The sequence below is a fragment of the Procambarus clarkii genome, chromosome 18 (assembly GCF_040958095.1).
Source record: "Procambarus clarkii isolate CNS0578487 chromosome 18, FALCON_Pclarkii_2.0, whole genome shotgun sequence".
In the NCBI taxonomy this organism is placed as follows: Eukaryota; Metazoa; Arthropoda; class Malacostraca; order Decapoda; family Cambaridae; genus Procambarus; species Procambarus clarkii.
Window position 1 is genome coordinate 28,590,252 of NC_091167.1, and position 17,411 is coordinate 28,607,662.

General features: G+C 38.3%; 1 protein-coding gene across 2 annotated transcripts in view; it reads right to left on the minus strand.

Annotated features, from left to right (window-relative positions):
• Positions 1-663: 663 nt before the first annotated feature.
• LOC123754352 (protein Loquacious) overlaps positions 664-17,411 on the minus strand; it is a 60,188-nt gene continuing 43,440 nt past the window's right edge. For both annotated transcript variants that reach the window (XM_045736687.2, XM_045736685.2), the window contains 2 exons: positions 7,938-8,049; positions 664-4,610 (listed from right to left, as the gene is read on the minus strand). In XM_045736687.2, the coding sequence (XP_045592643.1) occupies positions 4,474-4,610; positions 7,938-8,049 (249 nt within the window). In that variant the 3' untranslated portion in view covers positions 664-4,473. The remainder of the gene's footprint in view (positions 4,611-7,937; positions 8,050-17,411) is intronic.

The window sequence follows — 17,411 nt, forward strand, 5'->3', positions numbered from 1 at the left end:
CAGAGAGCGTGTGATATACCCAACCCCATTGGAAAGCATCCAGAAACTCGACAAAACATTACAGACCATTCACTACCTGGTTCAAAAGAACCTGAAGCTGCTTCTCAAAAACTGCTAAACAAACTTCCCAAACTATAAACAATAGACAGCTCATCCTCCAAAGACCCAAAAGTGATTCTGTGCACCCACCAAACCCCGAGTTTATGAATGAAAAAGCTTACACGACTTGCAACTGATTTTGTTCGAACACTTCTGGAACAAGTGCTTCACTGACGAATTTTATTCGAACCACAACGCTATAAATGCTTCACCCACGTGCTACAAATACAAATAATCGCCAACAGAATCTAAACGCCTAACCTAACCTATATGTGCACAATATGCTAATATATTATAATACAGTATTTATATTTGAGAAAATTTCCGTTTTGAATGAACAGCATGTAAAAATTTATGAATGCATCTGTGGGGTCGACTGCTGGATGTAATGGACTTGAGTCGAGGATGGGTTGACAATAGAATCTCTCAAAACTAGCTGAAACTTTGTGAAACCGAGTCTGTGTGGTACCAGAGCCCAGTACACTGGAATGTTACTGTCAGGCTGCTGCCACCCCTCCCTCCGTCCGCAAGAAAAAATATTCTGGTGAAAATTACATGTAAAAATAATTTTAAATTTTTAATTTGAACATAAATAGAGGTTATTGGATGGACACAGAGATATAGTCCAACTTAAGAACAAGAGGGAAATATTGGTGGCAAGTATGTTACACTTTTCTTTGTGCCCAACCAATTATTTGGACTAATTTGAGATTGTATAATAAGGGCTTAATAACTGAAATACAACATTGTATAAATCACAGACATACCCAAGGGTGGTGGGTCCAATAAATTGTCATTTCATAAGGCAACATGCAATGTAATTTTTTTTTTTTTATAAATAAATCATACATATCCTTGTTCAGTAATTAATGTCCCCTCCATCTTTTTGCCTTGGGTATGCCCCATGATTCTTCCCTCCAAATTTACATGACAATCTAAGAAAGCATAGAAGCCCTCTTATTACATTTCAAATTTTTTGGTAACCTACCGAGATGTTCACCTTGTCCCAAATAGTACTTGCACTAATGATCTTGGAATTTTTCGCATTAAAGAAATTCAGCTATGTTAGGAACATACGTAAGCTGCTGTATCACAAATGGCAACATACTAAAGTAATACGTGCTAAACCTAACACCGGTGAATTTGTTTTTTTTCCAGTGATCATTATGTACAAAAATTATTTGAGTTGGATAATCTGTTCAAACTGGATTAGATTTACCAGCAATTCCTTGTCCACATGTAAGACCCAAACACACGGCACAATCAGCAAAATTCTGTGGTAATATGCCAGTTGTTTGGAGTGATACACATACATGACAAAAAATGAATAGCCCCATGTGTTCTCCATCAGTTAAGCTTAAAGAAGTCTCATCTACATAATACAATTCTCTGATGTGCAGTAGTGTAAGTTAATAGAATGTAACAACTGAAATAGTAATATATTTGGCATTAAATGTAAGATATTTACCATTAATCTTCAGCAGCACATAAATGACTTGTACAACAAAGTAACACTGTTTTGTAATATAAGAAACAAATCATAATGACCTGATGAGGATTCATAGTAAAACTTACATTCAAGGCCTCAACAAATTTAAAAATACATAATAACAATGCCCAGTTACTATAATATGACAACTATCCAATCAAAACTAATGTATTTTCAAAATACCAAAACACTGTGTGTGTTTTATCATCATTTCAACATAAAATGCATCTTGGTGACAGGCTAAAACAAAATATAAATTCAAAACAAATGTATTCAGGAAATGACTCCCAAATACAATAAAATAACTGAAAAGTAATTATTAAAAATACCTAGATTTAGTTCAATATTTTCATTCAAATGGACAAAGTTTTAATTAAATAACTCATCACATGATATTGAAAACAATGCTTATTTCAAAAGTCTATCACATAACCTTCTAACATTACCTAAATAATGTTGACACTAATGATCAAACAGCCCCAGGGGTTGTCTCCAAGCTAAGCTCCAGAATTGATCTTTCAACTCTTATAACAAGTATGAAACTTTCAGACTCAACAAATCTGCTTTAAGCAGTCATCCAGTAATCAATATCTTAATAATTTCTATAGATATCTGAAATGACTAGTTTTAGTGAACTTAATTATTACAATTAAAAAATAATGTGAGTTAAAAGTCATAACTTTACATACAATATATTCATAAAATGAGCTATCTTAATGTACAAATGTTAATTTAAATTTACATCCACAAGAAGTAGAGAAAGTAAAATGGTTTCCACTTCACATTTATCAATACACTATTTAGACTATTACCTCTAGTATGATTTACATTTCCAGCTAAGAATTTTATGCACAGCAGTAGACAGTAAATTGGACTTCTTTAAGCAATATTTGGACAACTGAAGAATTTCCTCATTCGTAAAATTACTACAGTAATTTAGAAAACATTTGTTCAATATTGTATGGTGTAAGTATGTGTGGCACAGCTGCTACACTGAGGATCACAGTCATCCTCCTGGTGGAGATCACATGGGCTGGAGTGTAAACAAAAACTGACAGCACACAACACGATGACGCCTAACACTGCCTCGTCATGTACACGTACCATCACCAACAAGATACAATTAAAACCTAAAGTGCATTTCATTTAAGTTCTGTCTTATTGGGCAACTTTGCATGACATAAGTGTGCTGCAGCTCATCCCCTTATGTGCTGTCTAATACAAACAATGGGCTTCAATCCATGGACCACACCCTGTCAATGCCAGCAAGTGCAGCAATAAAGCACCAACATAGCTGACAGACACCATGTTCTGTGTGGGCCCTCAGCCACCCTTTGGGCATTGTTTTAGCTTGTCATCGGAAGACATCACTTGCCCATAATTCATGTGTAGTTGAAGATTTCAACAATGTAATTGTAGGAAGTGTGATCAACCATTCTTTCAAACATGATGAGGAAACCTGAAATAGTTCTTCTGAGTTTCCTGAAACAATGAGCAATGTGACAAGTGAATATGAGCTTTCAATGTGTTTCATTTTGATCACTATAAATTTTAAGATAAACCATAATCGATTAATGAAACACACACTTGACCAATTCACCAAATTACACTCAAATACCCAGAGTGGCCCATCTCTAACAACCAACAATCATCCAATGTCTATACTTTGCATTTAATTAATGAATGCCCATTAGATAAAAAGAATTAATGTACGTAACAGCTTATCAGATAAAGCATTATTAAGTTGCAGTATGGAGTAATTTGCAAGGGTTGGAGGGATTTTTACAATGCAGAAAACTATGGAACTTCACAACTAAGCTAAAACATATGCATACTTGTGTGTTCCAAGAATTAAATGAGTAAATCTCTATCCTACTATGAATTCACTATAATGCAATGCTGAATTATCAAGCTGTGAACAGGCAGTACAAAATGTTGCCACTTATATCCACCCTGGCAACGTACTCCATTACTGACACCTACACCTGGCCAAGACTACGGTACATTCAAGGTAAGGAGGCCACGCACTGGTTCACTTTTACTCCATTTTTGCATTGATGGTGTGGTGTCCGTCGATACTCAAACCTAATTTTTAGAAACGACAAACGGCCTACAATAATTGTACTAAAAAGAGTGTCAGGTACTATATTGACTACCTTTACACCATTCACTTGATGTGCAAAATGGAGGCCAAGTCAGCCAGCGTGTGCTCTACCATAACACTTCACTAGTTCTATGCAAAGTATAGCAGATGCACACAACGAGAGTAAACTCAGACCAGGATATCTGTGGGGTCAAAATGATATTTATATTTTTAGGCAGAGGCACATAACAAATGTGCTTAAACGTACTGCATACAAGCTATCTTGAAAAAGCTTCTTCATAGCTCATGATAGCTACTGTACTTTCAAATCTTTCCTATGCAGTCTAGGATTTATTTAACATTTAAAGATAAAACTGAACTGCTTAAAAGCTTCATATAAAATATTAGCATCTTATCAAATTCCTATTACTTTCACCATCATTGTTGTGAAAGAATATTTTCTATAATTCTGTTTGTATGAAAAAAGTATGTGCTAGTATTCTATTCTGCACATTGACCACAGGTACCACAGAAATCTTGCTCAATTCTGGTCTGAGTTCCTAATTTTTTTGATACAACTCATGAAAAGAGTACATTTTTATCATTCTTAAAGAATGATTTTTTCATTTTTTTGGTATGTAGGCGCATACTGTAGTACAGTATCCACTACAATTTTTATATTCCTTTTACAAAGATTTTACAAGCAAATAACTGGATTAGTGAGGTTACACCCTATACCAGGTGTCACTATCTTGATATAAAATTCCTCCTCACTCTTAAGCTTCTTTCTCCAGCTTTCAAACTACTTATTGGTCATGATCTTCAGGTACTCGAGACCATTGTGAGCAGCGGCAGACTGAGCTTCCTTAACCGATGCACCAGTGCCATAACACACAGCTACAGGAAGTGTCGACAATTGGACTAAACACTGGTGCTGACCTGCAAAAAATAAATCAAAGTTTATCAATGTAAAACATGCAAGTACTTTGGCTGCACTCACTATATCACCACAGTACAAAGTGGTCTGTTGCATTACCTCAGTACTAGATGGTAGCTGTACTACCACAGTATTCTGTAATCTGCTGCATCACCACAGTACTAGGTGGTCAGCTGCACCACCACAGTACTAGGTGGTCTGCTGCACCACCACAGTACCAGGTGGTCAGCTGCACCACCACAGTACTAGGTGGTCTGCTGCACCACCACAGTACCAGGTGGTCAGCTGCACCACCACAGTACTAGGTGGTCTGCTGCACCACCACAGTACCAGGTGGTCAGCTGCACCACCACAGTACCAGGTGGTCTGCTGCACCACCACAGTACTAGGTGGTCTGCTGCACCACCACAGTACTAGGTGGTCTGCTGCACCACCACAGTACTAGGTGGTCTGCTGCACCACCACAGTACTAGGTGGTCTGCTGCACCACCACAGTACTAGGTGGTCAGCTGCACCACCACAGTACTAGGTGGTCTGCTGCACCACCACAGTACTAGGTGGTCTGCTGCACCACCACAGTACTAGGTGGTCTGCTGCACCACCACAGTACTAGGTGGTCTGCTGCACCACCACAGTACTAGGTGGTCTGCTGCACCACCACAGTACTAGGTGGTCTGCTGCACCACCACAGTACTAGGATGGTCAGCTGCACCACCACAGTACCAGGTGGTCTGCTGCACCACCACAGTACTCTGTAGTCTGCTGCACCATCACAATACTCAGTACTACTGGTGTAGCAGACTACAGAGTACTGTGGAAGTATAGCCACAGAAAATAATATGGTATTTAACGAAGTTTCAACTCGTGCGCTATGGAAAAAACTCAGCGTTGATTGTAATGAAACGCCAGATTCTGGGTATGCCTCAGAGGTTCATCGAAGACTCCAAACTAATATAGCCCTATATAAGTTTGGATAGCTTCAGGGAACCGACAGGGCTCCCCACAGAAATAAAGATAGAAAAATGTGTGAAAATTTACACTGTTAAAAAATTATCATGAATTTAGGACAAATTTATATAATTTCAAACAGTAGGTCTGTATATTTGGGTTCAAATGTTTATCTATCTTACTGTTGCCTGCCCTACAGTTGTTATGTTCAATGCTTATAGTTAAACACCATGTAATAGCGAGCACTACACATCTATTGCTGGGTGCTACTTCATCATTATTAAAATGGGTAGAAAAGACACACTGCAAGCCATGCTATCTTTATATTTCCTCATTTCCAAACAATAAACACATGCATCATGTGCCTGTCTGTTTACATGGTGAGAAATGTGTTTCACAAACAGCAATGTTAAAATGTTTGAAATAAGGTAAATAAGATTCTGGTATTTATTGGGTCCTGGTAGTACAAATGGGGACACTCTCGACTTATAATCAGGCATTGCGAGTTCGAATCACAGGCGGGATATAAATAGTTGGGCACATTTCCTATCACCTAATGCTCCAGTTAGTTCACTTAGCAGTTAGTCAGCTTGTTGTGAGACAGCCATGCAAAATGTCATCATGAAGAAACAACAAATATACAGCACACGTTAAACTAAAAGTGTTTACCATATATTATTAACAGTTTTACATTTTTTTTAATAAAATATCAGGTTTTTTTTTACTGCTCCTCTGTTTTAGTTCATGTATTGTATGATGTTATACAAATACAACAGATGGCATTGGTCAGGCTGAGCTGGATTGTACCTGGATAGTACATATTGCATTTGTTTGCAATATGAAGGCACTATGATCAAAACTGTATTTTGCCTGGATACTACATGAATGTAAGGTATAGTATAAGGCCTGGTCAGAGACTGGGCCAGACACTGATTCCCAAAACCAACAACAGGTAGTCATAAGGTAGTTATCTCAAAATTGCATTACTGTACAGGTAAAAAAACTGAACTTCAAGTGCTAGTATTTACTAACAAGATACAGAACTAAGCTGTATTTATGTTAAGAGAGTTAATATGATGTAGGACGCTACAGTTAATGTGTATTCTCCAGGTAAGTTGGTAGGCTTTTGATGATCATGCTTCTGAACACCAATAGGCTACCAGTAAATTGCAACACTAATTTATGTGACATTTTAATCTAAATATTTTATTTTTATTTTTTCCATCTTTTGACTTATATCAAACATGAATGTCATCCCACCAAACACAGTACTGTACTGTACTGTACTGTCTAAGCTTGCTGATCTGGACTATACAGGAAGGACCCCCCCCCCTCACCGGATAAGCCAGACATCGGGATAAGCAGAATTCTTACCAGGAAATAAAAAAAAAACAGCGTTGACTATAATGAAACGCCAGTTTCTGATTGAGCCCTATCGGCTCCCTGAAGCTATCTGAACTAATATACTGCACTACAGTTGGATTATGCACTACTAATATAGCACTACAGTTGGATTATGTGTTGCTTGCTTGTTTTCTTTCTGGGGGAGATATTTTGCCCTTTTGAGAACACAGCTTGCATAGTGTAACAGTGGTCTTTCTTGCTTCGCCTACCTTTCCTTGGTCGATGGCAATTATAACATACTTTAAATGTAAAGTACTCATAGGCCATTGTCCCCTTGTGCCTGTCTGAGGGGGCGAGGCTCTAGCTCATGGTCCCCAGTAGGCAAAGGACTCTGTGACTGATGACCACAAACTAATATAGCACTATATAAGTTCGAATAGCTTCAGGGAGCCGACGGGGCTGACCCAAAAAATGACCATTATTGCAATTTTTGTACCACAACCAAATTTGAATTTCCACACACTATAACTAAAAAATATAATTTAGAACAGAATCTTCAGCTTACCTTGTTGAAGTTTGTTGTCTTGTTTGATACTTTAGATCTTAAAATGTATAGTTCTCAAAAATGTTCGTAACCTAATCTTCTGTTATTTAGATATTTGTCTGGATATATCAAAGTTTTTTCAGAAAATTATCTGGACTTGACTTAAACTATAGAAGTCTGTGTTACTGGGCCAAATCTGTGAATTATACGGATGTGAATGTGGAGAAGATCTGGCAGAATATTACCCGGATACAATTTTGGCCAGATAACCCAAATATTCAGTTCGGAGGGCTTCAGACATCCAAGCTCATGCAGTACTGAACTTGTGTAATAATCGACCCACTAATTTCAGCTTTAAAAACCTAAAAAGTTTGACTTTAACATGAGAACATATGGTAATTTGCATGTACTCTAGTACTGAAATATGTATAGTTTAAGTGGCCTTAAATATATTTGTGCTTAAACTACAACAAATATATATTGTAGTCCTTACCTGTAACTGATAACTCTTCAATATCAACAAAGGTGACGACAAAGTTAGCTTCCTGACCAATATCTTGAAGCATTTGGACAAAGTTGAGTGAGAGAGAGCTCAGTGAAATTGTCTGGGAAGCAACAAAATTATCATTAAGTATAATGTCAGTAACATTGAGTTAAATGATATAATCACTCGTTACGTAATATAACTCATGCACGAAGATTAATAAAGATACAAAAGTACTGTAAAGCTTTCCTAATTCTTACTTACTAACTTGAGCATTAAGCACAGCCACATCTGTGGTAGAAAATAATAATAATAAAAAAATGGCATTCAGTATAGTACTGTACTGGTTTAGCATAAACTATTTTCCTTTTTAAGTACTGTACTGTATTCCTCCACTATATCACATTCACACACATATCCTCACATTTATCAATTGTTAACCTAAATACTTCTGGCCTGGTCAAGTAGTCTTCCGTCTCACTGCTGTTGTTGCCTGTCATCAAAACTGTCATTCCTTCTATAACCAATTACAGCACTTCATAAATTTTCCATACTGTACCTCCCTTCATATATATACAGAATATCGTTTTAAGACTGTCTTCATTTTTACTCCACACAGAGAGAAATAAAGAGCAAACTTCAGTACTGTATATGTGGTTCGATGACAAATGATTGAGAGAGGAGTCTCTCTGAGTTGATATATGACTGAAAATGAACAGTACTGTACAGTACAACTGAGTACAAGGACTATTAGAAGGTGGAGAAATTAGTACAAGAAGTTCAATTGATTGATAGTTCTGGCATCATAACAAATAATAAAATATTTAAAATAGAACCAAAGTAGGAAATAAATGTCAAATAAAACAGTGGATAATATCAAATGGTCCAAGCTGTTTGTGTTCAGTGCACATTAGTGGAGATTGGTAGTGAAAACTGCACAGAATAATGTAACAACAGGAAACAGCAAAACATCAACCCCAGAAACCAGCATGAGAGGCTCCACTAACTGTGGCTGAACAATATGGATGCAAAAACTATTCATTAAGCGGTGGTCAATGAAAAGTATTAACAAAAGGGATAGAACCACAGAAAAATGCATTGAAGAAAAATGGTAAAGGGAAAGAAATAGGAGAAAAGATCTCAAGCCTCATACTGTTGCTGAGAGACACCATGAAAGGCAGAAGAAAATAGAGATAAAGCAATCTCTGACACTGAAAAAGCTTTCTAATGTCGCTGTAGGCTTATTTGGGTACTCATTTTCCACCTGTGTTCCCTTGTGTGAGTACCACTCGTGTTAAATAATCCGTCCTTATCTACCCTATCAATTCTCCTGAGAATTTTGTATGTGATCATGTCTTCCCGAGTTCTTCTGTCTTACCAGTGATATGAGGTGCAATTCCTGCAGCATTTCTTTGTAACTCGTGCCTCTTAGTACTGGGACTAGTCTAGTGGCATACCCCTCAACTTTCTCCAGCTTTGTCTTGTACTTGACTAAGTATGGACTCTATGCTGAGGTTATATACTCCAGGATTGGTCTTACGTATGTGGTGTACAAGATTCTGAATGATTCCTTAAACAAGTTTCTAAAGGCAGGTCTGATGTTAGCCAGCCTTGCATATGACGCTGTCTATAATTTAGTTCCTCCTGTCTATCCCCCCTTTTTTTAAATATTGGGACCTGTTTGCTTTTTACCAGATTTCTGTGAGATTGTCTTTATTGAGTGTTTTATTACAAATTTTAGTTAATATATGACAATGTACAGTACCTAAGCATCCAGATTGACAGTGTCTGATCCAATTGCTTTTTATTGCATTTTCCCCCCCCTCTTTAGTGATTTTCTGTACCATCTAATGTTGTTCTGGTATCCTATTATCTCCACCCTCAGTCACCACACTGATTCATTTTCTTGTCGACTTTTAGCCCCTGGACAGGAGCTATGGAAAAATAGTTATACTGCACATGCACAAAAAATAAACAAATTCCCCCAAATAATTTTTCATCATAGAATTATTAACTTACATTAAAAAATGTAAGAAAACCATAAGAAAGTGAATATATACTTTTTTACTGGGTGAAGGTGCTCTGAAAGGTTGTGCAGGTGGCTATGTGGTCTGGCGTGTGTCAACACAATGCCTACTTTACTGATACTGGTGTGCGAGACATAACTTCTGTGTTCTACCTGGATGTTTCATTGATTGTTTATCACTTTATTTAACACATACAAAGGTTTGCAACACATTCAGTGCCAGAGCTAATAGGGCTAAGCTATGAACATAGGATAATGGAACTAGATCACACAACCCTAAAGGATAGAAATAGCATAGGGGATATGATCACAACTTACAGGATACTGAGGGGAATAGATCAGGTTGACAGCTGGAAATGCAAATAAGCCAAAGGGCTGTAAGAAAATACTTCAACCCTGAACAGGTAGTTAACACTTTCTGCGGATGAGGACTCCTCCCGGAGTCCTGTTTCGCCTACCCGCTCCCGCATGGTGGACATAAATTTATGTCCTCTTTTAAAATATTTGTATAAAATTCAATTTTAATCCAATTTACTTTGGGTTTGTTTCAAACTGCGCACCATGAGGCTCTCTTTCTCACCACTAGGCTGCATGGTACAATAAGTTCATGAAAGGTGTGGACCACTTCGATCAAAGCATGAGTGTCCCAAACGGGTTGCAGGTGGGTGACTTTAGCCGTTTATACTCGTAATGCTTCCCCCATATCATGTATTATATGCATATGTCTGTTTAGGGAATTTTATTCCGATCAATGTACAACCAAAAATAACTGTGTGCAACAAGAATAAACTTGACAAATATAACAAAAGTAAAAACATTTCGTGTGTGTTTGACGCTCACTGATATGTTCCAGCGTTATTTTATATTTGGCGCTATTCTATCTTACGCTTTGTTGATCTTTTTTACCTACGGGCTCATAGAACATTCTATTGCGAACACATTGACACAAAAATGAATGACGTACATAGAATAATAATGTCATGAGAGTGAAATAAGTATAAACTTTCAAAGCGCCGTATCGCACATGTGTCGTCCCGTCACCGATACCGGGTAACAATTTCACCACTTCCCACACTCTTGCGGGTGGGCCGCAATCATTATTCTACGCTTATATTCATATCACCGTGTTGGGAATTTCATTGCGAGTCCATTGATACCAAAATTAACGCTGTAGGACAAGTGTGGAGGTGATAACAATCCCAAGAGTAAAAACATTTTGTTGCTGTTGGGCGCTCACGGCGAGTCATCTTCGTAGTTATTTATTTGGTGCTGGTATCCCTATACGTTTCGTGACTTTTTTTACTGATGTTCTTCTAGAGAATTTTATTGCAAACACGTTGGTACCAAAATGAAATACGCTAGCTCGAGAACTAAGGTCAGGAGAGTAAAAAGAGTACTGTACACACATTTTTGTTTTTACGCTTACGCGGCAAAAACGCTGCGCGCACATACCGCTTTTTTTTTACCATCCAAGGGGGAGCGAAAGTGTTAACAAGTGGAATGCTCCACCAGAGGAAGTTATGGATGACACCTCCATCTACAACTTTAAGGTCCAATTCAACACAGAATTTGAGTAGTTAGGTTGAAACACAACAGGTACAAGGCTAGTAGGAGGAGCATAAAGAACTAGACTTTACTCCCCTGTAGACACTAATAGGGAAGTACTAATAGATGAGTACTAATAGGTAAGTACTGTTATGCACCCCATGTAGCCTCGTGATGTAGGTCTGCACCCCCCCCCCCACACTGAGTTATCCCCACCTGGCCATAGTGAGGATTCAGTGAAATTAAATAGTGCAAGAAACCGTCATTAAATGTGACCAAGAGCATAAGTCACGGATGAGCACTTAGATAGTCACTTGGAGGCGAGATGTCTCCTCTGCGAAGTGCCTTGTGCATAAATGATGTCATCGCGGAAGCATGTCGTGTGCAAAGGTCTGAAGACGTCACTTGTCATGAGAAAGCCTGAAGAGAATGATGCATGTCGTCGCTCCAGAAGAAGGAAGATATTTGTGACTTGTGGAGAAGAATTTGTAAGGAGCTTCAAGAGTGAAGAGTGAGGAAGTTGTGGGAAGGCAATTATGAGGAAGTTGTGGGAAGGCAATTAGTGACGTATTTCTTAAATAGTCGCAACAAGTAGGGGCGCCCCGAGTTGAAGCCAGCTGGGTGGTCGTGCCCTGAGGAACCACATTGGCGAAATCTACAAGAGGATTGTTGGGCAGGTGTACCTATTGGTACCTGTGCCGTGACCCTTCTCATGCACGTCAAGACTGAGAGGAGCCGATTAGTGGCAGCCAAAAAGTGTGTTGTGTAGGAAACTTAGCAGAGCGTCATATTTGGACGCCATGCGATGAGCGTCGCTGTTTCCATATTTTGTGATAAGAGCTTATGTTGATTGTTGTAGTGAGACTGTGCCAAGTAATCTTGTATAAAGTTTATGGATGTAGACTAGAAAGTTTGTGGAAATAATGAAATTATATAACGAGTTTAAAGTGAATTGGCAGTATGAAGGCCGGGGTCAGTGGCTGACTGAGGGGAAGAGTCCCCCGGCGGATGGAGATTTTCGGTGCGGACTCGTCCAGGTAGGGGATTATCACCACAGTAGAGGAATAGAATATGCGAGGAATAGGTATGGAATATGGGATTGCGACGATAATTTTATTTAATGTTATTTGTGTTTCGATGGGAGCATATACTGTAGTTTATTATTTTGTGGTAATGGAATTATAGGTTCATGTATGATGGACATGGTTCATCCAAAGTTGATGTAGCAGTGGTACAAGGTGGACATGGTTTGTTATTGGTTGAGGTAGCAGCAATACAGGAGAAGTTGTAAGAGGATATACTTAATTTGAGAACCAACTGATGGATGGTCCCAGTAATAATTTCCAGGAAGATCAATCATCATAGCGGAGACTTGTTGTGTAGCAAGAGTAGTTGATCTTGAGATATAGAGGGTTGTGAGGGCACTGAATATGTTTGAAAGGGGGATGGATTCATGTAGTATGTCTGACCATTGCAGGGTGAGAGCGTTGATGTATTTTTGATGGTGTTAAATTTCATGTAAAAAGCCAAGCCCAGATGGAGAGGTGACCGAGGCAAAGTGGGTTGCTGCAGAGGAGCAGAAAGCAGCCTGGCAGAGACAATTAATGGTGCATTGTTCATAGGTAAGGGTGATGCTAATTTTGTAAAACCGTTATCAGATATTACCATGTCATTCTTTGTTATTTATTGTTTGTAATAAATGTTTGTTTGTTAGACAACCGAGTTTGACCTTGTCCTGATGAGGATTTCTAAGAGGAAAGAGAGAGAAATAATTGCAGGACAGATAACAGCATACAGAAAACAAAAAGGGGAACCCAGGAGGTCGTCACCCTAAGACTAGGAGAGAGAGGGTAAGTGGCTCAGTTAGGGTATTGGTGTGTACTCATGATGATGGGCCAGTTCTGAGCCGAATCCCCAATTGTATGACTTGAGCTCCTTTTCCATATTTAAGTTCATTACTGGGTGACTTTTCAGTGTGTGCTCCGCTGGTGTTAGTGCAGTGGTGGTGAAAGAAGGATTTTTTTTTTTTTTTTTTTTTTTTTAGTGGTGGCTCCCTGATAAGATGACAGCCGAGGGTAAAATTGGGTGACACCTGAGAAAGTTCAGGGGGCCATGACAGTACATATACAAGAGTATGAGTGTTGAATAACTTTATAAATCATATAATTCCCAAAATGCATGATAATGTTTCAATTGATGATTGATTTACCTGGTATACTTCACTACACAACCTGTCCTCTTAAAAATAACGTCGCTTTTGGCCGTTTCCCCGTATAGACGAAAATGGACATAATTTGAAAATTAAAAATAAAGGAAAATAAATTTGGGATTTTTTTTTTCAACAACAGTAAGTTAAGGGTCCTCTGATAGGTTAGTTAGGCAGGAAATTCTCATAAAGTTTCAAAACGTTATGAAAAACGTTAATGGAAAGCTTCCTCTTTTAACCTTACCGCGTAAGCCGGAGGACTCAAACAGAAAACGGAACAGTACGTCACTTTTGTGAGTCGATTTCATTTCAAATTATGTCCAAATTTGGCCATAGCGTGCATACGAGCCAAAAGTGACGTTATTTTTAAGAGGATGGTTTGCACTACAACCATATAGAAAGATGAAAATTATATAAACCCCTTTGGTATACAGTATATATTGTTGGGCTCTAGGTGATGACATAGAGCCTAATTGACACCATATGGACGACAGTATAGATTAACACACAGGTGTCAATCAATAAGCCACCACGGCGCCACCTATAGATGACGACAGGTTCCTAGTACACAAAACGCATAATAATTGTTCAACTAATGATTGGTTTACCTGGTATACCTCATTACAACCATATGGAGTTTGAAAACCATATGAATATAAATATCATATAATTAAGACTGAATTTTATAAAATGACCGCATTCACCTAGTAACATTTATGATAACCTCATTCACATAGTAAAGTAACTTTGAAATGATAGCAGGATTTTTCATGGGTCTCCATTACATCTGCATAGAGCTATTACATTCTTATTTACATCATGTAAAACCCAGACAATAATTGTTTAAATCGTCACATGACGATAACCACAATTCCCCATATATCATATATCAACATACGACAATAACTGCTATCTAAGGGTTAAAGTCTCATGTCAAATTCTTCATATATCACCTTGTCTCCCGAATCTAATCACATGGCCTTACTGTTGTTTTCCTCCTTATGTACCAATGCAACACCTTTGCTTCATACTTAGCTTTTGCTGGTATTGGGTTTTCTATTTTTCTATCAGGTACTCTCCTAACTTTAATGTACATACTGTACTTAAGTCTGGCTCTCCATAGTGTCCCTCTACTGTATTGTCCTCTGTACCAAGTTCTCTATCTTTCCATTTTTATTAAGCTGCTTCCTTTTCATCCATGCATTATCTACCGAACAAGGATTTACTGTACTTGGCTTCTTTCGTTCATTTATGTCTTGAGCTTAAGAATGCTCTGTAGCATCAGCACATTCCTGGGCTATGAATTTTTATTTCATTTGTTAAAACCCCTCTAATCCTGCCTTCTACTACACTGCTACTGTAGTAAATATGCCTTCATCCTGCTATAGTCCTCACATCTAGTCTCTTGCCTTCCTCAACTTTTATCTTTTTTTGACATCTTCCTCAGTTCCAGTATGTATTGTACTCAAACAATAATGCTGTTGATGCTGGTTCTTAGAGGTATCATATGAACTATCTTCTCAATATGAGGCTCATTTTGAGCATGCCATGCATGCATGCTTAAATTTAAATAAATTTCTTTAATTTCTTTATGGAATTTGACTGGAAAGACTTGCTGTTAGACAAGAAAGTAAATGAGATGTATGTCAAGTTTTGTGAAATATATGATAAAGGCACAACACAATTTATACCAAAGCAAAGATGCAGAACTAGGAAACAGAATTGGTTCAACAGAAACTATAAGAGGGCCAGAGACCAAAATACAAAAAATAGAATTAATATAGGAAGAGGCCATACCCCCAAACATACAATACAAAGATGGGAGAAACAACTACACAGCAGCGAGGAGAGGCAGAAAGAAATTTTGAGAAAGGGATTCCTCAGCATTTCCCTTCAACTGATTTTTCAGGCATCTCAAAATCAGTACATTGTACAGGCAGCATGGCAGAAGCAGAAAGAATGAATGTTGTCTGGTGGCACAGACAACAACTGACCCTCAAATTTGCACAAAGCGAGAGTGGGCCCTGCAGGTATGCCCAGGCACTGGGAACACCATGTCAGTAACCCTTATATAGTTGTATATGCACCCTCAAATTCCAATGCCAGTCAAATGGGAATGACCCACTACCAGAATAGGTAAAATATAATAGAGGCAGAAATGGATAGAATAAAACCATGAAGTGGAATGTGGCACAAATAAAACTTAAAGCCACCAAAATGACCGAATAATGAAAACAAGGACTGCAAAATCTCAGGGCACCAGACAGTGGAGAACGAGCAAACAAGAGAGAATTGTAGACCCAACTATGTATATAGTGTTGGAAGGACTACCTTGGTGCACCAGCAAAGTTGTGCAAACTTGAGTGCACCCCACCAGCCAAAAACAATCCCAACCCGAGGAAAGACAGACAGTCCAAGACAACTGGCTTACCTGAATGGCGAGGGGTCACTACAAGTGAGCAGACCCCTAACAGACTGAAATCCTGAACACTCCAGGGAAGATAACCCTGACAGTACAAGGGTAGCATTTAAGGAGAGCACATGGAAGGTAACCCTGGGAATATGCAGCTCCAAGTACACTAAACTCCTAGCTCACACTGCACAACTGTGCACGGGAAAAGCCACAAAGGCAAAACACCACTTAGCCTAAGACAGGAGACATGATTAAATTTACAGAAATCTTTGTATAAGTGCTACTGCTCCCTGCACCTCTCTGAGAGGGACCAGGTTCTGGCTTGTGGTCCCCGGTTGGCCAATAAGAACTCAGCGACTGATGGCACCTTGTAGTCTGGCATGATATCAGTATAATAGCTTCAGGGATCCATAAGGGGCTGACCCCATATAATGCCTATGACACAGAGACCCCCACATGAGACTTTTTGGAACTGAAAGAGCTACTGAACTGGATGAAAGATTTTCTAATGGACAGACAAATGGGATCAGTGATTAGAGGCAAATGCATTTGACTGGAGAAATATCACTAGCAAAGTGTCTCAAGGTTCAGTTGTTGCACTGGTAATGTTCATTATCAATATAAATGATCTACCAGAGGGGATAGAGTTACAATTCACAACTATAATTACAATATTCCCTCTACCAGAGGGGATATATATATAAAGTTACAAACAAATATGTTTGCAGATGATACTAAATTGCAACTATGTGTCAAGGACTTGAATGACTGACTGTATTGCCCTCCAAAATAATTTCATCAAAAGTGAATAGAGCAACATATGGCAGATTTAATTCAGTTTAAATTAATTGTCAGATAATGAAATCTAGAATAGGGAAATAAAAAGTCACACAACCTACAAATTATGTGAAAAACAGCTAAAAACCCTCTGACAAGTGAAGAAATATCAATTGGTTTGTGGTTCTGGACAGTAAGCTGTCACCAGAGGACCACAACAAGGGCACTGAAAGGAGCCTATGCAACACTAGCAAATTTTAGAAGTATTTAAATATATGGATGGAGACATTTAAGAAACTTCACAACATTAGGGAGAAAAACTGGAATATGCAGCAGTGGTGTGGTGTCCTTATCTTAAGAAGCACAAACTATCTAGAAAGGGTGCAGACATGCTACTAAATGGCTTCTGGTACTTAAGAACTTAAGTTATAAGGAGAGGCTTGAGGCATTAAACATGCCAAGGCTAAAAGATAGGAAGAAAAATGGCAATATGATCACTACATACAAAATAGTAAT